Source organism: Engraulis encrasicolus, chromosome 18, assembly GCF_034702125.1.
Source record: "Engraulis encrasicolus isolate BLACKSEA-1 chromosome 18, IST_EnEncr_1.0, whole genome shotgun sequence".
NCBI lineage: Eukaryota > Metazoa > Chordata > Actinopteri > Clupeiformes > Engraulidae > Engraulis > Engraulis encrasicolus.
This window is the reverse complement of record NC_085874.1, coordinates 22,091,748-22,115,335: the sequence shown is the minus strand read 5'-3', so window position 1 is coordinate 22,115,335 and position 23,588 is coordinate 22,091,748. Positions and strand designations below refer to the sequence as shown.

Sequence of the window (23,588 nt, the reverse complement as noted above, 5' to 3'; positions counted from 1 at the left end):
CCCACCTCCATCTCTACATCATGACAAACATAACACCAAGTCAAGTATGTGGCATGCCATCATATGACATGCATTACCACAGAATTGTGATTATTATAAGATAAATAGTGCATTCCAGTCACATCACCTGGACCATGTAAGATTTAAACATGTTAAACTGATGACGAATACTGTACTGAAATGCAAAAAAATATATATGAAATGCCACACCAACATGGAGACATGAATTACCTTTATTTGACTATACAGATGAGCTTCTTTTTGTTTTTCTTTTAACAAAAAATATATACATTTATTTGGAAATCAAACAAAACATTATACAAGTAGCTGGTCATGGATTTTCTTGACCATCTTTGTCAAGTAGTTTCGGCCAGGTTCAGTGGAGGAGAGCACATCTTGAATTTGCTCAACCCTAAAAGGGGAGAAGGAAAAGCACAACATCTTGAGCAGACAAAATGATGCATTGAAACAAATAGAGTATCAGAGGGAGGCCTACACAGGGCAGCACAGAGTCCAACCAAGTCAAGCTCACAAATATTTAGCCATGCACATGCTAGCTTTTTACACAACAATCATCCATGGTCAGCCAAAAAGCACTATAGCTACCTACCTTGTATCTCCAATGTGGTTCTGGAAGTCATGGATAGTGAGCCCTCCGAGGGGATAGGCGGCGGTGACTGCCAGAGTCAGTGTAAACTTGACAAAAGTCTTGAGGCTGGAGAACTCCAGCTGGATCCTGAAACAGAGTATATTAATATTACACTTACACAACACATTATATTACACTTAGCATACTTAAGATGAGTGTGTGTGTTTGTGTGTGTGTGTGTGTGTGTGTGTGTGTGTGTGTGTGTGTGTGTGTGTGTGTGTGTGTGTGGTGGGGGGGGGGGGTACAGGGTATTGGATGAGCTCCCTAGAGCAGGAGTGAGGAACCTATGTGTCGAGGGCCATTTGTGGCCCTTGAGGTCATTTCATCCAGCCCCCGATGTAATTTTAATGTTATGCAGCTTCACATGTAATATGACATATTTTGTAATGGAATCTTAGAAGATAGTACATTTGCAATACAATTCATTTATATTCAGAGGATCTCGAGAAGGTGGGGTCTGTTTTGAAACAGCTGAATTCAATATAGGTAAAGTGCAGGGGGAAATCCTGGTTTGTGTTCATAATACGGCCCTTGGAGGACTTCCACGGCCGTCGGATGAATTTGAAGTGGCCCCTCGAATGAAAACGGTTCCCCACCCTTGCCCTAGAGTAAAGCGAGGTTTGTGCTTTGCTCAAGGGTGAACGTAGCAGTGAACATGTAGAAGACTTTTTGTTTTGTAAATGGAAAGTGCAATAGTTATTTAGCTACAGGGTACAACGTAGTTATGTCCCCTGGAGCAAAGCGAGGTTTGTGATTTGCGCATGGGCACTTAAAGTGATACTGTCAGCTCAATAAGCTCATTTTACACCTCTCCTTCAGTTAAATGTTTGGGTTTTACCTTTCTCCTATACTTCCTGTCGTTCTCTGAGTATGGCAGTGCAAATTTTACATCCAAGCTAGCTATCAACATTGAATCCTATGAGACCAGCTGGCGGCTAACTGGTCTCATAGGACTCAATGTTAACTGCTAGCTTAGAGGTAAATATTGCACTGCCATACTCTGTTGAAAGAACAGGAGAAAGGTCAAACTCAATCAGCTTATTTCCAAAAATGGGACAGTCTTACTTTAAGCTATGGATGGATGACATGGAGAAGGAACAGCCTGGGTACGGAGGATGGGGCAGGAAGGAAGACGTACCTCCTATCTGCACAGCTGATCACCAGGACGTCCAGCCTGAGGGCACCATACTTGTCCAGCCGCTCGATCTCGAACCCCAGCAGACGCTTGCGGCTCACTGCCAGGCTCACGTCATGCAGAAGCTGGGAGGGGCGAGAGAGCAGAGCGGACAGCAGACCTTGTATTAAGCTGTAATTACCTTCATAGGCATGAACCATATTGGACAGCATTGATGATTATTATATAACCAGAGTGTTGTATAAGTAGAGACAATAAAACATTGAATTGAATTAAAAAAAAATATGGCATTTTTATAGTAGGTGGGAAAGTAGTTCCTCAAAATGTGAAGATGCGTGCAATACAAGGTTAGTTTTATTTAAAACACTACTCTATTTAAGAGTATACCGTCACACCGGTGTGACGGCAATGTTCGGGCAGTGAAAGTTCTACAGAATTCTGGGCGATATTAATTTTTTTTTTTTTAATTTTAGAATCTTGCATTGTTATAGAACACATTCTTTTTATAGAATGTTCAAAACCCCACATTCTTAAAGGTTAACCAATGTGTACATGGAGAGTCAAGCCATATAACCACTTTGCACTTAATGAGTTAATCAAGTCATTCAGCACCAACTACTCACCAGAGGAAGGTTGTGACTGGTGGGGTACTTTTTCAACCAGTCCGTTTCAGATCTGAAAACCTCTGAGAGCAGGTCATGGACCAGTGCTGTGCGACCGTCTGGATTTCCCGCTGTTCAAAACAAGAACATAAATAATTTGAGAAGAACCCAAAGGGGCTTAGAGAGGATCAGGAGACTGCAGATAATGTTACTCAGGTGCCCGTCTGTACCGGGTGAAGTTAACATACAAAAAGAGAGGATAGAACACAGACACTGTGACCACAATTTTGGTGGTCTGGAGAGAGAGCGCCAGAGAGAGAGAGAGAGAGAGAGAGAGAGAGAGAGAGAGAGAGAGAGAGAGAGAGAGAGAGAGAGAGAGAGAGAGAGAAATTCATCTCGATCACCATTTATAGATTTTATATTACAGATTACAAACGTACCATCCAATTGAAACTGTAATGAAACACCAAGCAGTTTCTTTTCTGAGTCGTTAGGCAGTCCTGTTTGGAGAGGAAAGGCAAGTGCATTATAAGTATACATTTTTACCTTCACAAAAGGGTTTAAGGATGCCAAAGAAGTTAAAAGTATTTCTCATGAATGTCTACCAAACCTACCCGTCCACGGCTCATGAGCCACTTTCAACAAAAGTGTGTTGTGAAGAAAACTAAACACGGTTCTTCCGGCCTCCTTCAAACTCAACTTCCATTCATTCAAACTGGAAAAGAGCAGAAACATTTTATAGCATTTTACGCAAAGAAATTATATTGAACAGTTACATACTCATTGTGGCAAATGTATGTGTACTCTACCTGTCCAAGACAGCGGTCTGCTCCCTAATATCCTTTATATCGGCTTTCAACCAGTCCAGTTTTTCTGCTTTGTTCTTGTTCTCAGTCTGCAGGAGGGCCATTTCCCTGCACAAACAATTGCCAAATTTTCTTAACTTAGTGTAGTTAGGTGGTAGGCAGATCATCATGACCTAGTCATTGTGAAATTCTAATGAAGAATATTCGATGAACAGTCGAAAGACCAATAAACTCACCTTCGTCTCTCATCAAGTGCAGTCTCCAAGCGGTTAAGTTCTGTTAAATGCACAAGAAATAAAATACATGTTATAATGGTATGACAAAATGAAAACACCACACTTATGTGATTTCTTAAAGATAGACAGTACCAGAGGATAAGCTTGTGGCTATGTCTTACCCTCTTGCTTATTCTTCAGGGCTGGCAACGTGCCAATCTGCGTATGTACCTGGTCCACTCTCAAGACGCTCTCCACAGCTGCCAACTCTGCAAACAGGGATTATACAAAGAAAGTGTGTGGTGGTAGTTATAGCTGATATATTGTTATAGCTGATTTATTGCCCGATTGTTTGACTGTTTAATAAAATTCTTGAAAAAGGTAGGTCTGCACACTGCCGACATCTGCCTGATGAAGATCCAACGTGATCGAACCGTTGCTTTTTAAATAATAAAGTTTATTTTTGGAGCTTATCGGCAGTGTGCAGACCTACCTTTTTCAACTGTCTGACTTTTTTGTCTGGCACCTGCAACAAGTTTTTTTTTAATGTGTGCACCCTACCCAAAACTACAATGTTTAATAAAATTCAACAGCAAGGCATCTAGGTGAGAGTAACCTACAAGGCGTAAGTGTTAAAAATAAATAAGTAAATAATAAATAAATACATAAAATATAAATAAATGGCCCATACACAAGTGCACCATGCCTTATAACAATAAAAATAAATAAATACATAAATAAACGGTGAAAGGGTCTCTAGAAAGAAAAAAATAAATATTTGGCAAACATTGCTCAATAACATCAGCATGAAAAGCAGTAAACCCAACGTACCGCCTTCTAAATCATTGATACATCTGTCAAGACCTTCCAACAAGGCATCCGTCTCCACAAGCTTCTCTTCAAGTTTCTGTTTGGCCTCCTGGATGTAGGAATACATTTACAATGTCAGAATGATGAGCACAAAAAAACATGGAACTGTCCAAAATGTTTTGTATACTGAAGAGGCGGTGTACTTTACACCACTCCATCCAACGCTTTGCATTGCACTTGGTGAGCTACAGCTGTGGTTCTTAACCTTTTTTTCTTAATACACCCCCTTTCCTGTGCACATCCCCAACCCCAACTTCTACACGTGTATACACAATAAAATGTATTTACGTGATTAATTAACCTTTTCTTGACAACACATTTATTACACTTACACTACAGATTCTTGCTTGAGCCATTAATCAATACCTTAACCCTTGTGTTGTGTTCATAAGCTGCATACACCTGTGGTGTTCGGGTCATTTTTGACCCGTGATGACAAAACTCAGCTATAAAATACCTAAAAGCACTAGTTATCATCAAATATTGTTTTTCATCTCTTGGCTAACTTGGTATGTATTCATATCCATGGAAATATTACTTGATGATTACATCTTTTTGACTTTAAAGATCTTTTGTCTTACATTATGCAAATCGTTTTTGATGACCAAAACTATCAAAATCTGCATAAATTCACTATTAATACCTCCCAAAGTGATACAATTAGTGATTATGTTGTCCATGTATTACAGCTGATATGAGAGTACAACAATCCCCACATTTATTTTATTCGTTTTTCTCTAATATTAAAAAAATATCATCAAGAGTGGCATTTGTGGTGTTCAGGTCCAAACCAACCCAAACAGATTTATAGCAGGATAAAGACCAAATGTCAAATAAATTAGTTTTTCAGTGCATAAAATGAATGTTTAAATATGTTGAATTGGTGTTTTTCAATATTTATATGATTTTAGTGTGGTAAATATACAAAATAACAATTCTGTCAGAGTCACAGCTATTCCGCCAATCTAATGTAAAGGTATTGGAAATGAACACCTCAATCAACATCAAAAAACTCACACTATTCATCTCAATCCCCTATGCTAATGAACATGGACCATTATGTCATTGCCACATCAACTTTATGGAAAGTATAAGACCAGTTCTACAGGTTTGGGTGCCATTATGAATTTGTGATACGTTTTTTTGGAAAACATAATGTGCAAAAATGTATTTTGCAAACAAATGTGCAAAAAATCTCATTATATAATGCAGAAATGGATTCCCTGACCATGAAAACATATGAGTAGACACCAGAAATACATCTGTGCTCCTTTCACAACAGGAGATATGACATATTGTAGTGTATGGGACTGTCCGGCGGCCATATTGGATTTGTAATATCAAAAAGCTGGCAAAAAAAAAGTTCAGGCAAGAAATATATTTTCCTCACCATAAATCACCAAACTGAAGACAAAGGGCAACCAACAGCTTTTCAGAAATGCATAAAACAACCAAAACTCTATACCGGGTCAATTTTGACCCCCGAACACCACAGATGTAACTTTTTTTTTTTTGGACCTTTAAAATTTACTAAAATGATAAAAAATATTTTTTTTGTGTTGAAATGACTGTGACTGAGGATTAGATGAAGCCTTATTACAACAAGATAAAGGAAAGTGTGTTTTTTTCACAATAAAACTTGAAAACGGGTCAAAAAAAGTTGTGCCAAGAGTGACTTTTAGGAGTTTCCCCAACCAAAAACCATGGGTGAATGGGGAGGTCTGCACAGCCTTAAGATCGCGGTCAGCAGCCTTTCAGTCTGGTGATGTTACAGAATATAAAAGTACAAGGTATGAGCTCAGGAAAATCATCAAGTCGGCTAAGAGGCAGTACAGGGAAAAAATAGAAAATTACTACAGGGACTCAGATAGCAGGAATATGTGGAAGGGATTAAGGATAATCACTGACAACAAAGACAGAAACACTTGTTCAGATCAAGGGTCTGTCAATCTTGCTGAGGAGCTGAACTCCTTCTATGCCCGTTTTGAATCTAACATAAAGCCTGAAGTTCTGCTAGAGAGTGTCTGCTGCCCCATCCAGCTACCTGTGACAGACGTTTATACATCGTTCAAGAAAGTGAATATTCACAAGGCTCCTGGATCTGACAACATCCCAGGTCGTGTGCTTAAAGCCTGCGCATCTGAATTAGCTGATGTCTTCACAGATATTTTTAACCTCTCACTACAGCAGTCTGTTGTCCCTGCATGCTTCAAGAGGACTACCATCATCCCAGTCCCTAAAAAATCTACAGTGAGTTGTCTGAATGATTACCGACCAGTAGCTCTTACATCTGTAGCCATGAAGTGCTTTGAGAGGCTTATCAAAATGCATATCACATCATCTATTCCTGCTGCACTTGACCCACTTCAGTTCGCCTATAGGTCAAACAGATCAACTGATGACGCCATTGCCCTTGCACTAAACACCGCTCTTACTCATCTTGATCACAGTAACACCTATGTGAGGTTGCTCTTTATCGACTACAGCTCTGCCTTCAACACAATTATTCCATCCAAACTAGTGTTAAAGTTGCAATCTCTAAACCTTAATCCTTCACTCTGCAGCTGGATTCCTAAACTTCCTCACCGATAGGCCTCAAGCAGTGCGACTGGGCAAGTTCACCTCCTCCACACACTCTGCCTCAGCACCGGCGCGCCCCAGGGATGTGTGCTCAGCCCCCTACTCTATTCCCTTTTCACACATGACTGCACAGCCACTCACAATTCCAATACCATCATTAAGTTTGCCGACGACACTACGGTAATTGGCTGCATCACAAATGGAGATGAGTCGGCCTACAGGCTGAGGTGGCGGCATTGTCAACCTGGTGTGTGGATAACAATCTACTCCTGAATGTCAGCAAAACAAAGGAGTTGATTGTGGATTTCCGGAGGACACAACACCAGCCACACCAGCCAATCTACATCGCTGATACTGCAGTGGAGAGGGTTAAGAGCTATAAATTCCTAGGAGTCAACATCAAGGAGGATCTCAGCTGGTCTCATCACATCAATTGCATCACTAAGACGGCTAGACAGCGACTTTTTTTTCTGAGACGGCTGCACAGATATGGAATGGAGAGTAGGATACTGGCCAACTTCTATCGCTGTACAATAGAAAGCATTTTAACTGGTAATTTCACAGCCTGGTATGGTAACACCACTGCCCAAGATAGGAGAGACCTCCAACGAGTCATCAAATCTGCTCAAAGGACAATCCAATCAGATCTACCTAACATCCAGGATCTTTACAACCAGCGGTGTCTGAGGAGGGCCAAACGAATCATAGCTGATCCATACCACCCCAGCTACACACACTTCACCCTTCTACCATCTGCCCGGAGATACAGGTGCTTACTGCTCACCAGCCGACTCAGGGACAGCTTCTTCCCTCAATGTATCAGACTGTTGAATACAAAATCACCAACATAGGAACAAATCCACTCATCACATCTCCCCTTTCTCCAACCCGCCATTTTTTCAACTTTTTAAATATATATTTTTTCTTTTTTAACATTCTTTTTTAACATTCTTTTTAACATTTCTTGGAACTCCCAGAGCAGGGAAGCTTTTCATTGTATATATATGTTTCATATACACATGACAAATAAAATATCTTGTATCTTGTATCTTGAAAAATGACCCGAACACAACATAAGGGTTAATGACTATAAATGGGGACCAAAATGTTTTAATTTGCTCATAAATTTGGCCAAATTATAATGTTTGCAAGCAGAATTTTGGTCCCAACCTTAGCACAAACAAAATTTCGCGCACCCACTGGAATCTCTGGCGCACCCCCAGGAGGTGCCCGCACCCCAATTTAAGAACCACTGAGCTACAGTATGGCTAGGATGGAGCTGCTAGGCTAATTTGAGTGTCGCATGAAGTTGGGAGCTCTGTAGCAACTGACTGTGCAGAAAGTCAGGGACCACTTTGCACTATGCGCCTCAGCATCCGCTGAGACCTCTCCATCAGTTTATGTGACCTACCACTTCGTGGCTGAGTTGCTGTTGTTCCCAAACTCTTCCATTTAATTATAACAAAGCTGACAGTTGACTAAAATATTAAAGAGAGGAGATTTCATGACTGGATTTGTTGCAACGGTGGCATCCTATGACAATTTTGAAAATCACTGAGCTCCTGAGAGCGACCCATTTTTTCGCAAATGATTATCAGGGTTCCCACTCTAATTCAGATATAAAATTCCATGATTTTCCATGACCCAAAAAACTGAATTTCCATGACCACATCCGTAAAAAGAAATGATGTTCTTAAAAGTGTGAAAATTGAAGATTATCTTCACCCCTAGAGCCGATGCCGGGCACATTGGTTTTGCGCTGTAATGTGCAACATTCCAGAATGCAAACAGTCTCTGGAAGCGTTGTAGTATAACCAGTGAGAAACAATATTATACACCAAACAAAAAAGGTTTTGCTTCTACACAACTGGTAAGAAAATTCCATGACTGTTCATGCAAAATGGTAAAACTCCATGACTTTCCATGACTGGAAAAACTTTTGTGAAATTCCATGATATTCCAGAAATTCCATGACCCGTGGGAACTCTGGATTATACATGCCTATATGTTTTGATTTCATACAGCTGTGGCCAGGCCAAGCGATTAGGGAATCTGATGATCAGGTGGCTAGGCTAGATGGGTGAGTGAATACGTTTAGTAATATAGTGATTGATTGATTGATTTTATTTGACAATCTCAGTTCTTGAATAAAAGCAAATACATGATTTAGTTTCCAGTGAACCACACCACATTCTTAACTAAAAGAAAAAACAGAGAATCAGGATTACACAATAAAGCCCAAGGGCTTATTTCCATTGTGGTCCTTGATAGTGAGTAATGTGTGTGTGTGTGTGTGTGTGTGTGTGTGTGTGTGTGTGTGTGTGTGTGTGTGTGTGTGTGTGTGTGTGTGTGTGTGTGTGTGTGTGTGTGTACATTTACGTTTCATACCTGGGTGGTTTGCACAAGCTCAGAGTACATGTCAGCCTTCATTGCATGCAAGGTCATTTTGCTCTTCTTTCGGAAATACGCCTTCCTCCCTTTCATCTTGGATCCAAAGCATTGTAGCTGGAAAGAACAAGGCAATGAAGAAAAACACCAAAAAAACAAGAGCATAGAACTATATCCAACCTGAAATTGACAACTCAACTGGCCGGCAAAATACCTGCTCCGTGGAAAGGTGTCCCAACTCCTTCAAAAGGGCTTCATTCATGTGTTTCAGGGGATAGTCTTGTTCCCTCAAACGTGGCTTGAGACTGAAAACAAAGACACAAGTCCAGCAAATGGTCATCATACAGTACACCACATTTTGGAACAGTATTGGTATATCCAACACAATGGTAGTCAAAATCAGAGTCTCCTAAGCAGGACTATATTAACCCATTGACGCCTAAGGCACCTGTAAAAAGGGGTGCTGAATGCCTGAGCCCTTTTTAAGAAAAGCTGCCCTCATATAAAAACCTTAATATCTCAGCTTCTGAAGCACATAAAAATATGCACTAAGTTGCACTTAAACGCTAAGACCCTCATCTTTCATTAGAAGTTCTTCCTTCATCTCAAACAGAGATTTTTAATAAAGTTGTCTCAAATCTCATGAGCCTGAATGTTGCGTAATGCAGCTCCAGGCGCCAGGGCCAATGTTGCGCAACGCAACATCAGGCATCAATGGGTTAAGACACTGTTGTGCTCTCGGGCACTACACCTTGCAGGTGCCCCTTTATGAACAATATTTAATTACGTTTACTTTGTGTCATGTAGTGCCCCCAAACTAGCTGTAAACGGCCCTGTGTCACTTGCCCTTATGGATAATCCAGCCCTACTCCTAAGAAGTGAAAAGTTTTTTTTTTTTCCATAATGACACATCTCCAATAGGAAAACATACTTTGAAATTTTTTTTTTTTTTTTAAATTGTGCTTCTCAGGTGACTTCAATGAAATCCCCATGACTTTGTTTGAATTGAACAGACGGCATACAGCCCTCCAGGAGCTTCTGAGGAGCCCACCACGAATCTTACCGCACGAATACACTGGCCGCGACCTGAGCGAGGCGAGCGACGGAAGTAATTGACTTTGTATGGAGCCGCGTGACAAAAGCGATTCGGGCGACTAGAGGGGATTTGCGAGTTTGTAGTTGAACTCCTGGGAATATTATGCAAATTAGCTATGACGCAGTTCGGCGACAGCAGCCACAGCCAATGGGAATGTTGGAATGCTTGCATTCTGCTTTTAACTGACATACTGTAGTCGCTTCAATCACTCGTATCACTCTTGCTGCACAGTCAAGCAATTCTCTGTTGCTTGAATGTCGCTGCGGCCGGTCTATTCGCCAGGTTAAAAAATAGTGACCACGACAACGTTTTAGTCACTGTTTTTCTCGTTTTAAATACGAGATTATTTGTCTATAAACATTATCAGTAACGAAAGGCAAACAATCGTTCCACCACAGTGTGATTTGAAAACGATGTCAAGGCATTTGGTAGATGATTTTGAATGACCAAGTGAAACCTCAGGTAGCCCCAAGCCGACCCAGAAAGGTTGCGGCTACCCTGCACTAGACTCTTTCCCTCTATTGCCAAGAGTCACACACACCTTTCCACCAGATCAGTGAGCTTCTCGCGGTCAGCTTCATAAACCCTCTGCTTCGGTCGGTGAATGAGAGCCTCCCTCAGTAAGTGCTCCAGCTCTGCTCCTTGCTTGCGTGAAAACTAAAGAAAAGAGCTTTGTTAAAATCTAAGCATTGCTGATATAATTTCAGCAAAATGGGTATAACGCAGGCACGCACGCACACACACACACACGCAGACACACAATAGGTGTTTGATTCTTACATTGTCAGGGAGGGCGCTTGGGCGTGACCTGTGGATGACAAAGTCGATGCCAAAGTACTTCAGGAATTCGTTCACTGTGATGCTCCCGTCCTCCATTTTCTGAAAACAAGACAATAACAAGCAACTTACAAATCACACACAAACTTGTGCATAGTAAAAGGGACTCGCATGCCGATATCACAAATGAGCCAACGCTAGATACTAGGGCTGTAACGATATTGTATCGAACCGAGAAATCGTGATACACAGAGTCACGATACTGTATCGTGATACAAGGAGGTAGTATCGTGATACGCCCTTTCAAATTTTATTACCCATTATTCCAGAAAACAACCTTATGTTTTGATGTGATAGTGTTTCCAAACCTCAGTGGAGATACATTTTAGAAATCGTGAGGTGTATCGAACCGTAGGTCACAAATCGTGATACGAACCGAATCGTGAGTTGAGTGTATCGTTACAGCCCTAATAGATACCCAGTAAAAGCTAGGTAAAATACTGTTGTGATCCATGGGGGAAGATGTACATATTACACATGCTGTAGTTAGCGCATACTGTACTATAGTTAGCATACCTGATAATGAGCAAATTCATAGTCCAAATTCTGCTCAATCTGGGAGTCACATTGGCTGTGCTTGTAAGCTGTAAAGTAAAAAATAAAACAATGCAAGACATTTTTAACAGTTCATACAGTTGCACAACAGACACACACTAACTGACAGCTGACAAACTAAACAGAATAAAGACAGTATCAGGCATCACCAACGTGGTGCCCTGCCCACGGGCGCCAGGTAGCCCTTCAGGGACTTATGATGTGTCCACCAAAGATGTATAACCTAAGTATGAGCAAATTATGATTCAATCATAGTGTGACTTGAGAATGATTTTGATAGAGGATTTTGAATAAACAAGTAGCCCTAAGTAGCCCTCAGACTCAGAAAGGTTGGGGACCCCTGACTAGGCAGTCTAGACGTACTAGTCGAGGCAGGGTTGTCAAACATAAGGCCCGATGGGTCAATCAGGGCCCAGACAAAATTTGCTGCAGTTGTCTGAGATTTCAGGCCACCATTTACAGTCAATGTTCCTGATACACCCGTTCTCATCCACCTCAAGATGATTGATTAACAATGTGATTCCAATAGATGGGTTCTCAATTATTTTTTTCTCCTGGCTGCGCACAACTCAACATCTGATTGTTGTCCAACTGTCGGCCATAAAAATAGCTCACGAGGTTGGCTGCCAGTGTATTGCCCTTCCTCACAACACCGTTTTTATAAACAAAACAAAAACTGTATGTATATGAAGCAGAAATTTGTGACATTTCGCAATTACGTTACATGTTCCGGCCAAAAGTTCAGATCAAATAGGCTTCATGTGGCCCCTGAACTGAAATGCGTTTGGCACTCCTGTACTAGTCAGTAGGGCTGCACAATTAATCGAAAAATAATCAAAATCGTGATAACATAGTGAAATCGAACTCATGATTGTAATCGTGATTTAATCGTGGCAATAGTGACCTACTTTTGAGAGCGTCCTTGAACCCAGAACATACTGACAGGCTGGTGTTTCTGGCCTGAAATCTGTCCACTTAAGTTTCATGCTATTGCCTTAACATAATTATTACAATTCATTTTATTTTGCTCATCCCGTATGTAATTAATTCTTGGTTATATTTCATCTTGTTATAATTTTCCAAAAAATCTGCAAAAATCAATAATCGTGATTAATAATCGTGATAATGATTTTGACCAAAATAATCGTGATTATGATTTTTTCCATAATCGTGCAGCCCTACTAGTCAGCCACTTACTGGAGTCCGACTTGAGGTAGGTGGAGTTCCTGCTGGAGCCTGTTGCATCCATCGTCTTGGTCATGACGTTGGAGGCCTCGTCCGTGATATTGGCATCCCACCGAAGGTCGTCACTAACGAAACCCTGCAAAAAAACAAGAGAAATGTGATTTGCAAAGGACTCCCAACAAAAGAGATGCAAGCACTTTTCTATGCAGCAGCGTTGAGAGGCTTTGAATGAGTCATTTATTTTGTTAGTATATGCAAGCATTATATAACATACAAGCCGTATATGAAATGTATTGCGCATATGAAAGCAGTATATGAAATGTATTATTTAAAATGTTATATGACATCATCCATTGATGAATTGTACTGTACAAATAGTGTACCAACAATGTAAAAAATCAGTGTACTAATAATGTACACATTACTATTGTAAATATTGCAAATCTGGGTGATGAGTCAGAAAACCATAGCCTACCTCTTGTCTCCTCTTGGGCTCCAACAGCACGTCATCCTCCTGTCCGTTCTCTGGAGGACGTGGCCTTTTCTGGCTGTAGGTGGCAGAGTCAGACAGGAAGACGTCATCCTCTTCCTCCTCCTCCTCCTCCTCAGGGCCGTCCACACTGTGGTCCACATCTCCACCCGTGTTGTTCTGCTTGACAGAGTATTCATCTGAGATGTCCTCTTTGCTGCTCAACTCGGGAAGCTCTTCAGCGTCGATGCGGTCGTCATCTTCAAAGTCGTCAGGCAGGTTGGAAATGGACGCAGCTGGAAGTTCCTCCGCTTCGAGAAAGCTGAATTTGTAAGTGCCCGTCCTTGTGGTCTCGTGACCTGTAGCTGCAGCTGCTGGTGGTTTTGGTCTTGATGGCAGTTTGGGTAGAATTCCTAACGAGACACGCGTGTTGAGTGGCTTAGTGTCATGGTTGGCCGAGGAGGAGGTTGCTCTGGAGGCCTCAGCGGTGCTTTCAGATAACACCTCTGCAGTCTTCTGTGCACCGTCACCCGCTGTGTCTGCTGCTGTTGTTGTTATTGTTTCAAGATCTGCTGCTGTGTTTTCGGTCACCTCCAAGCAAGGTAGTGGCGCGGTGGCACTATGGAGATCTATTTGGGGAGGATCATCATTGCTTACGGCTTGTGAGATGCGTCTCAGTGTAGCCTGTAGATCTAGAAGGCTTCTGCGCCTTGATTTAGTTTTTTGGGATGCTGGATTGTCACTTTTGGAAACTGGGTCAGTTGGAAAGGCTCCATGCGGTTTGCCCAAGTCAACGTTGTCTTCACATCCAGAGTTGGTGATACAAGTCTCTGCACAGACTTCCATTTCAGGTCTCGCAGACACAGGAGCAACAAGGCTCTTTTCCTGATGCAGTGGCTCACATCGTTCCCGGGACGAAGGCTGACGCAGCTGTTCCGTCAAGTCATGCCCATCCTTGAAGAATTTCTGGGACCTTGATTCTTTGTTCACGGCAGACATGGACTTCCTCATCACTTCTGAATCATCAATCATCACAGGATTGCTACCGCTGATCGGTTCCACATCTTTCACACCAAGAGCTGGGAAAAACCTCTCAGGAGTGGGATTGATCTCTTTGTAGGGTATAAATCTCTGGTCTTCACAATTAGTTGATCTCTGCAACTCTGATGCATGAGCACCCATCATCTGACTGGAGGCAGAGGTGTCATTACTAGTCATGGGCAAAACGCTAGATTCGCTATTGGTTGTTTGAATATGGACATCAGGGAAGTCATCTCTGCTCGTCATCGCTTTATATTTAGTATTAATGTCAACCGTCTGACAACGCGTCATTTCCATCTCACCACCAGCCACAGTAGTAGTCATTTCTACCTCTGGATGGGGATCTCTGGAAAACGCTGCATGCCGTAATGAAGAGGGCACGCAAGATGAGATTCGGCTGTTTTTCAAAATACTTCCCCTAACTGACTGGTTAGACTCAGTCAAATCAAACTGGGCTCCTGCAACACTGGAACTTGACACACTGGGCCCGTTGAGTTGTCTGTTTTGAAAGTTCATGGAAACACCAGCAGGAATGCCGAGTTGAGTTGCCCCCATGTTACTGCCAAAGGCATCACAGCCATCTTTTTCCTCATCTGGAGTGACCATGACACTTCTGTTTGCTGACATACTTTTTTGTGTGTTACTGGGCTTGCCATCGTCCGCCTTGGTGTCAATTACGACAGTCTGACACCTTGTCTCTTCCATATCGTCAGCACCAGCAGAGTCAACAGTGCACAGATCATTCTGAATATTAAAAAACTTCTGCTGCCCTGAAAAAGGGGCACCTTGCAGCAAAGGGGGAAGCCTTGATTCTCTCTGGGGGATGGTGCTTTCTGAAAAATTCTTCTTCTGTTCCTTCCGGACATTGGTCAGCACATCCAAATCTTCAAAGTTGACAGCAGCAGTATGACACTTTGTAAAATCCATATCGTCATCTCCTGGTTCCTGTGAGAATATGACGCTCCTGTTTACAGTCAGACTCTTCCGTGTATTGCTGGACTTGGCATCATCCATGCCTTTAAAGTTGACTGCAGCAGTATGACACTTTGTAAAGTCCATGTCGTCATCTGCTGGCTGTTGTGTGAACATGACGCTCCTGTTTGCAGACAGACTCTTCCGTGTATTGCTGGACTTGGGATCAGGGCCCTTGGCATCAACCATACCTTTGAAGTTGACTGCAGCAGTATGACACTTGGTAAACTCCATGTCGTCATCTGCTGGTTGTTGAGTGAACATGACGCTCCTGTTTGCAGACAGACTCTTCCGTGCGGTACTGGACTTGGCATCAAGGCCCTTGGTGTCAATTGTGACAGTCTGACACTTAGTCACCTCCATGTCGGCACCATCAAATTCAACAGAGGACACATTACTAAAAAACTTCTGCTGCTGCGGCACTGAAGATTGGGCACCCCGCATGGAAAGGATGGGGTTCAGTGAGACATTATCCTGTCCCTCAATGGTTGCAGCGTCAGAGAAAAACGGTGCATTAGTGAAATGCAAACCAGATCCATGAGCTGCTTGGACACTGCTCACTGACTGCCTCACCACATCCATACCTTTAAAGTTGACAGCAGCAGTATGACACTTTGTAAACTCCATGTCGTCATCTCCTGGCTGTTGTGTGAACATGACGCTCCTATTTGCAGACAGACTCTTCCGTGCGGTACTGGACTTGGCATCAAGGCCCTTGGTGTCAATTATGGCAGTCTGACACTTAGTCACTTCCATGTCGTCAGCTTCAAAAGTAGCGGGGGATACGTTGCTAAAAAACTTCTGCTGCTGCTGCTGTACTGAAGATTGGGCATGCTGCATGGAACGGACAGGGTTTTGTGGAACACTATCTTTAAAGTTGACAGCAGCAGTATGGCACTTTGTAAACTCCATGTCGTCATCTCCTGGTTGTTGTGCGAACATGACGCTCCTGTTTGCAGACAGACTCTTCCGTGCAGCACTTGACTTGGCATCAAGGCCCTTGGTGTCAATTATGGCAGTCTGACACTTAGTTACTTCCATGTCAACAGCCTCAAAAGTAGCGGGGGATACATTGCTAAAGAACTTCTGCTGCTGCTGTACTGAAGATTGGGAATCCTGCATGGAACGGACAGGGTTTTGTGGAACACTATCTTTAAAGTTGACAGCAGCAGTATGACTCTTTGTAAACTCCATGTCATCATCTCCTGGTTGCTGAGTGAACATGACGCTCCTGTTTGTAGAGAGACTCTTCCGTGTGTTACTACTACTAGGCCTGGCATCGAGGCCCTTGGTGTCAATTATGGCAGTCTGACACTTAGTCACTTCCATGTCGTCACCAACAAATTCAGCGGTGGATATGTTGTTAAAAAACTTCTGCTGCTGTTGTACTGAAGATTGGGAATCCTGCATGGAAAGGTTTTGTGGAACACTATCTTTAAAGTTGAGAGCAGCAGTATGACTCTTTGTAAAGTCCATGTCTTCGTCATCTGGTTGTTGTGTGAACATGACGCTCCTGTTTGCAGAGAGACTCTTCCGTGTATTGCTGGACTTGGCATCAAGGCCCTTGGTGTCAATTATGGCAGTCTGACACTTGGTCACTTCCATGTCGTCAGCCTCAAAGGTAGCGGTGGATACATTACTAAAAAACTTTTGCTGCTGCAGTGAAGATGGGGCACCACGCATGGAATGGACAGGGTTTTGTGGAACACTATCTTTAAAGTTGAGAGCAGCAGTGTGACTCTTTGTAAAGTCCATATCGTCATCTCCTGGTTCTTGTGTGAACACGACGCTCCTGTTTGCGGTCAGACTCTTCCGTGAATTGCTGGATTTGGGATCAGGGCCCTTGGCATCAGCCACACCTTTGAAGTTGACTGCAGCAGTGTGGCTTGTGGTAAAGTCCATGTCATCATCAAAACCAGTCAATTTCAAAGGCTGGTTCTCTTTGTCCGTCACACCACGGCTTCTTTTAGTCATTAAAAAGCTGTCTGAATTCAAAAGCGGGGACATAAATATGCTACTGCTAGCTTGAAAAGTTGAATTGGGATCGACGTGTTGTGAAGTACTAAGTCCACTTGGCTTTGACAGGCTTGCAAGAAACATTCCGAAAGCTGCCCCCCTTTCAGCATTCTGCGGGTCCTTTGGCAGTGCATCACTTTCCTTCTCCACAGCCTTCGAACTGCTGTCAAAGTTTTTCTTGGACAGCGTTGCAAAGAAGGCTGCGAAATCTGAAGTGGATTTCGAGACTGGAGAACACACATCTCCCATTTCGGTGAGTAATCTGCCTCTCTGGTTCAAGTCGTCTGCCGTGGAGGCAGGCTCTCCAAGCCGAGCAGCGGATAGCGGCTTTTCAGTGTTGAGAAGGAGGTTGGGGCCGCTGTTCTCGTCATCAATAAGAATTGTATGACACTGGGTCATATCCATGCATGCCGAGTCATCTCCAAAAAGAACAGTCTTCTCATTCTGGGCACTTAGCACTGGATCTGAGAAGAACTGGACCTGTTTTGGGGGAACAGTAACAAAAAAAGTTCCTGTGTTCAGTTAGCTTTCTTCGATCAGCTAGTTTCACATGAGCAAATAAATGCTGCATTTGCTGCTTCAATAGCACAAATAATGCAAAAGCATACATTGATTTAACTTAAACTAAAAACAATTGAAGTACATTTGATTTAAAAGTACACAAACTTGGGTAACCTTTTGCTTTTGTCCTGGTACTTGCAGTGGTGCCATTAAGAGGTTTTCAATACCTGGGAGAAAAAAAGAGAGAACATGTCAGTCCACACCGCAAAGGTGCTACACAATTACATAGGGGGGAAAAAGGAAAGAAAAAAAAGGGGGGGGGCGGGGGGGGAGAGAGAGAGAGAGAGAGAGAGAGAGAGAGAGGGGGAGGAACACTTCAATGGAGCCTTACCATCAAGGACTGGTCTGCTGCAATAGAAAATATATATGTATTATAAGACTGTGTAACAAAGTACTAAGAAAAAAGTTAAGTGTGGATTCAATACTTTGAAAAATATAGTGTTATGTTTTCATTCACGATTTACCAAGTGTCCCAATTGGGTTTATATAGATATTATTTTTTATTTCACAACCACATACCCGCATGAATGTATTTTCTATAGAACACAAAAGATTGGAGATAGGACTTACTTAGGTGCTCCACTGTTTGGTCCTGTTTATTGACCGTATTTAAAAGAAAGTAACAAAAGGAACATGAGTTAGTGCAGGCCACAAAAGTATTGCTCACAATGCTCTGACACAAATGTTTGTGCGCGCGCGCACGGACACACACACACACACACACACACACACACACACACACACACACACACACACACACACACACACACACACACATCATAGCAATTTGCATTCTTGCACCTTGTCACTTCACAGCACTTGGTCATTTCACGTGAAAATCACTTTTGGGCCTGACCGACACAGATTTTTCTTTTTTCTTTTTCTTTTAACTTTTAGTGCCTTTTTAGTGGCACGGTAAAACGCCAAAACTGAAAATATTTACTAAATAATACATTACTTACTAGTATGGCCCAAGTACAAGCTTTGCAGCTACAAATTTCTATTTCTGGAAATTCAAAATAGCAGACATGGAGAGGATCCACCTTTTCATGTATGGAAAGTTAAATTTTCCCTGTAATAATGAATACTTAGAATTTGATGGTGGTGGTAAGAATTTGTGAAAAAGCTGACATTTGTGAATAGGCAACATGTATTGTAGAAAAAAAACGCCAAAAAAAATACACAGTGCACTTTTAAGGATACAGAAATGCATTCAGAGTGCCAACCCGCCAAGGAAGCTGCTTGATGGAACATTCGACTATGGTACACCTTATTTTTTTCAAGTCTTTCTGTCTTCTTTTTGTGGAGTTAAAAACTCGAACGTCAAAATTCACCCAATAGGGCAATGGTGAAGAATCTCCTGGTTCTGGATCGTGATCACAATCAACCTTTAATCACTTCTATCTTTTGTCATTTCCAACAACTCCACAAAGTTTCATCCAAATATGTTCATAACTTTTTGAGTTATCCTGCTGACAGACAAACCAACGCAACTAAAAGCATAACCTCCTTGGCGGAGGCAATTAATGCCGATTTCACACCAAAAAGAATGGAGCCGACTCAGACTCCCGAAACAGACAGTTGTCTGGTGGTTTGCGTTGACCCTGGTCGGCTAGAAATCGTTCCAGAACACACCTAGACGACTTCACCCACCGACGCGCTTCTCAACCCAACTGAACATGCTCAAAGTCTCCTGACGGAGACCCACGACCACCAACGTCCTCCAACTACCCCAGACACAGAGACACAACAAACCAACTCTGACCCAACTATACCCAACACGCGGCAATAGCCAACTGTCGGGTTGGTGTGGAGGAGGCTTAAGAGGGTGGGACACTGTCCAGTCATCATTGACTGTGTCAGCCAATTTAAGTCACAAAGAGATGCTTTTGTTTGAAAGCTCTCATCTGGGGTGTGTTTCTGGACATCATTGCTAACTCAGTTATCAACTTTCTTGGTTGCAATGCAATTTCACATTGGAAACCTAGTAAGTTGCTAACTGGTCAACAACAAAGCTTTCGAGAAACGTAGTCCAGGCTCTAATAATTACACAAACAACATGGAACACAACCGCTATCTGAGACATTTATATGAGACATGAGACATATAAAAAATACATGTTAAATACTGCATATAAAAAAACATTTTAAAATGGCCAAATGCATTTTCTAAACCTTGTAGGGTCCCTACAATGTCATGAACAACACCTGGAATTATGGTGTTTGGTTCTTGAGTCATTTCAGAGATAATTTGACTTAAGGTTGAAATGAGTTGTAATTAAGTAGTAATAGTACTGTTAGGAAGAGTACCCTACCCGACACTCAACCCAAATTACTCTCAATGTGAGTAACACAAACAGCGTCCGTTTCCAAGGAAACAAAACGCTATCTTTAGAAAAGTAACCCCGCACTTAAAGTAGGCTACCTTCGGATTGGTAGATGCTAGGAAAATACCGTTTTCAGGTATGGAAAGCTGGGGTTCTCAGCTTTTAAACAAGACCAATGGTGTGTCTAAAGGTCTAATTAAAAATATTCTGTCGAACATCGAAAAAATTTACTTTTGAATGGGTTTCAATGGCTCCAAGCCAGGGTTGTCCACCAGCAGCTGTAGATCGCCACCAGGGGCAGCACTATGACGTCAACTGCAACCCAATGAATTTACAGGCTAGATTTTACGAGATATTGGCCATTTTAAAATATATCTTTTTTGATATTCATGTCTTAATATTTTAATATCTCATAATTAAGACTCGGATAGTTGTGTCCCATGTTGCTTGTGTAATTTGTAGAGCCAAAAAGAGAGCTTTCAAATAACATCAACATCATCTCTGTGACTTAAATTGACTTGACAATAATGAAGGATAAATATATAGTGTCCTACCCGCTTCTTAATACTAAGTTGCATCAAAATCAGTTTAGTCGGGCCCCAAAGTGTTTGATTTCACGGGAAATAATAACCCCTTTATGTATTGTAGATACACCACGTGGTGCTGTGCAAACACCTAAATAAGTGAACTCAAGTGTACATCCTAGATGTTGTGCAGGGATTCAAATTCACTTCAAAAGATATACAGCCTTTGCTAAATAATTGGCAAAAATCACCACCTACTCAACAGTACATTTTTCTTTAGTACCCGAATACAACCGGCAAGCTTATATTTATCAAAGTTAAGTCAAGGCCAGTGCTGTAGTAGTTCATTTTTACCAGCATAACAACGTGTGTGTATGTAGCACACAGCACACATCTTTACACACATCTTTCCAGTGCAGTAGATATTGTATGTTACTGCATTTTACCTTGGAAACTTGGGATTGCAATTACTGAGATTCAGTAAAAAAAAAAGAAAGAAAGAAAGTTATAAGAAGAGAGACATATTCACCCATAGATGTGCAAGAAGGCGAAGGACTCTGATCATCTGATGAACTGGTCATCTCCCTAGCAGATAAAGGGGAAAATAGACTCTTAATACAAAGGATACACACCATAAAGGACTGAAGTTTTTTCCAGCAAAAACATTTGTTAGTCAAGGTGGGTGGAGGGATAGTCAGTATCTTAGACACGTGATGGGAAAGAAGCTGAGGTTTCTTATATGCAGTGATGATGCATGAATTAATTCTGGAAATTAACTAGGTCTCTCTACTAAAAAGAATACATTGCACTTTTAACAAATTCCATTTGCAATACCACATCTTCGTCTTTCTTTTCAGGGGACCTCGTCAAAGTAGTAGGCCTATGTGATTGTTGCCAAGGTGTCCGCCTTAATTTGGATAACATGACTGAGAAAATTACATTACATTACATTTGGCATGACGCTTAATAACCAAAGCGACTTCCAAAAGAGGACATAATCACATAATCATAGCCAACATCACTAGCAAATACAAAGTGCACAGGAAAATATACAGAACAACAAGTGCAGATGCAAAGAAGGGTTAGTTTTTTTTTTTATATAGAGTACACACACAACACACACACATACATCATGTCAAGAGTCTGCCCTGGGGCTAGGCCAGCTCAAGTGAAAATTAAACACTTACTTGCAAAAGACAAGAACATCTTTGGTGGCGGCAAAGCTGACTCTTCTTGAACTTCTTTTTTCTATGGGTTGGACCTTGTCAAAGAAGAAAAGGGGAAAATTATTATCAATGCGTTTGAATGACTTGTGACAGTGTCTCAAGTTTTAGAGTGGGAGACTACATACGTTCGCATGCCGTTGTCCTTGCCCACAGCCTTGACTTATTCTGTAATATACTATTATTTACTATTATTATACTATTATTTTATTATTGTGTCTCCTATTCCTTTACCCTATATGTTAAATGTTAAATTACTGGTTTATCACTGGTCCACCACTGGCACTCATCAATGTTAAATGCTCAGCTATTATTTATTACTGCATCACTTTACTGTTATTGGTCCATCACTGTTACTTGTCCTGTCTTGATATCAGTCTGTAAATGTCAGTCCTGTTTATGTCTGTCATTTCATGGTATAGAGAGAGAAATGTAATTTCAATGCCCTTGTATGAGTGCATATGAAGAAACTGACAATAAAAGCTGACTTGACTTGAAACGTGAACAACTATTGTTCTAGTTGAAGATTCACATTTTCCATAACTTTTACCCACCTGATTCTCCTTCTGGTCGGTGTCTGCCCCGGCATCTTTCATCGACATGCGGGGGGCTTTTAAAATCTGTGAACGTAAACCGTTATCAACTCAAAACATGTGGTTCAGTGTAGTCAGCATCTCTACGTCAATGCATGTACGCATGTAACAACTACTTCTTCTATATGATTTGATGTATCTGCTACAAACAAGATAAGATTTCCCCGAATACAAATAATCACTCAAGGTTTGCTTCGTTCAGACAATCAAGTCGTTGTGAGACACAAACTTGACGTCGCAGCCTGACATTACTCACCGAGGATATCCGCCTTCTGCTCGGCCCAGCTCGATCGAAACTGTAAACATTATATAATTTAAAGTATTTGTAAGTTTTCGCTCATGATACGCCAAGTTTACAGAACATACAGTCAGTAGTACTTCGTGGCCATATTTTACCCATTAACAACACAGCAGAGGGATTACTGCACAGACAAACCGAAATTATCAACGTAGACAACATAATGTTATTGTCCCTGCCCTACGTTGACGTTAGCTAGTCATACGTTAACTTAGCTCACACTTGCACGGAATTTACAAAGCCCTTACGAACTTGCCTCAAAGCAAATGCATCACGAAATAAATAATTGCTTACTCGAATTTCAGGGTTTCCGTCGATTCCATAATCACGGGTCTTTTTATGGATATCAGCAATAGTTAAAGCACATACATCCAGACGTGGCAAGCCGCTCCAGCCCCAACCCCCGGTTCAGTTTGAATTTAGCCGCTTCTTCATGAGCATGCGCAGTGAGAGGGTGTGTGGATAAAGCCCACCCTCCTATCTGTTGGTTGTCGGCCTATGTTTCCCCCTAGTGGCAGAAACGGTCTTAGCTACCAAGACACTACCCTGCGGAGTGCAGTTTGTTAGCCTGGCGAGAAGCCAGACTTTAATACTTCTTTCCGTCTGACTCGTCAGGCTAGCAGTTTGTATGATTAAAACTTAAATAA

The 23,588-nt window shown here is 41.8% G+C and overlaps 1 protein-coding gene across 1 annotated transcript; it reads right to left on the bottom strand.

Annotated features, from left to right (window-relative positions):
* Positions 1–215: 215 nt before the first annotated feature.
* Positions 216–23,340, bottom strand: knl1 (kinetochore scaffold 1). Its single transcript, XM_063223276.1, has 25 exons — positions 23,236–23,340; positions 22,900–22,939; positions 22,605–22,670; positions 22,015–22,088; positions 21,357–21,412; positions 18,548–18,569; positions 18,309–18,325; positions 18,092–18,144; positions 13,394–17,896; positions 12,931–13,054; positions 11,695–11,762; positions 11,122–11,220; positions 10,883–10,998; positions 9,460–9,550; positions 9,246–9,362; positions 4,239–4,326; positions 3,590–3,676; positions 3,429–3,468; positions 3,196–3,300; positions 3,001–3,101; positions 2,827–2,886; positions 2,408–2,517; positions 1,788–1,909; positions 611–736; positions 216–412 (listed from the first exon to the last, which is right to left on the bottom strand). The coding sequence occupies exons 1-25, from the start codon at positions 23,262–23,264 to the stop codon at positions 316–318; spliced, it is 6,411 nt and encodes a 2,136-aa protein (XP_063079346.1). The 5' UTR covers positions 23,265–23,340; the 3' UTR covers positions 216–315.
* Positions 23,341–23,588: the final 248 nt, after the last annotated feature.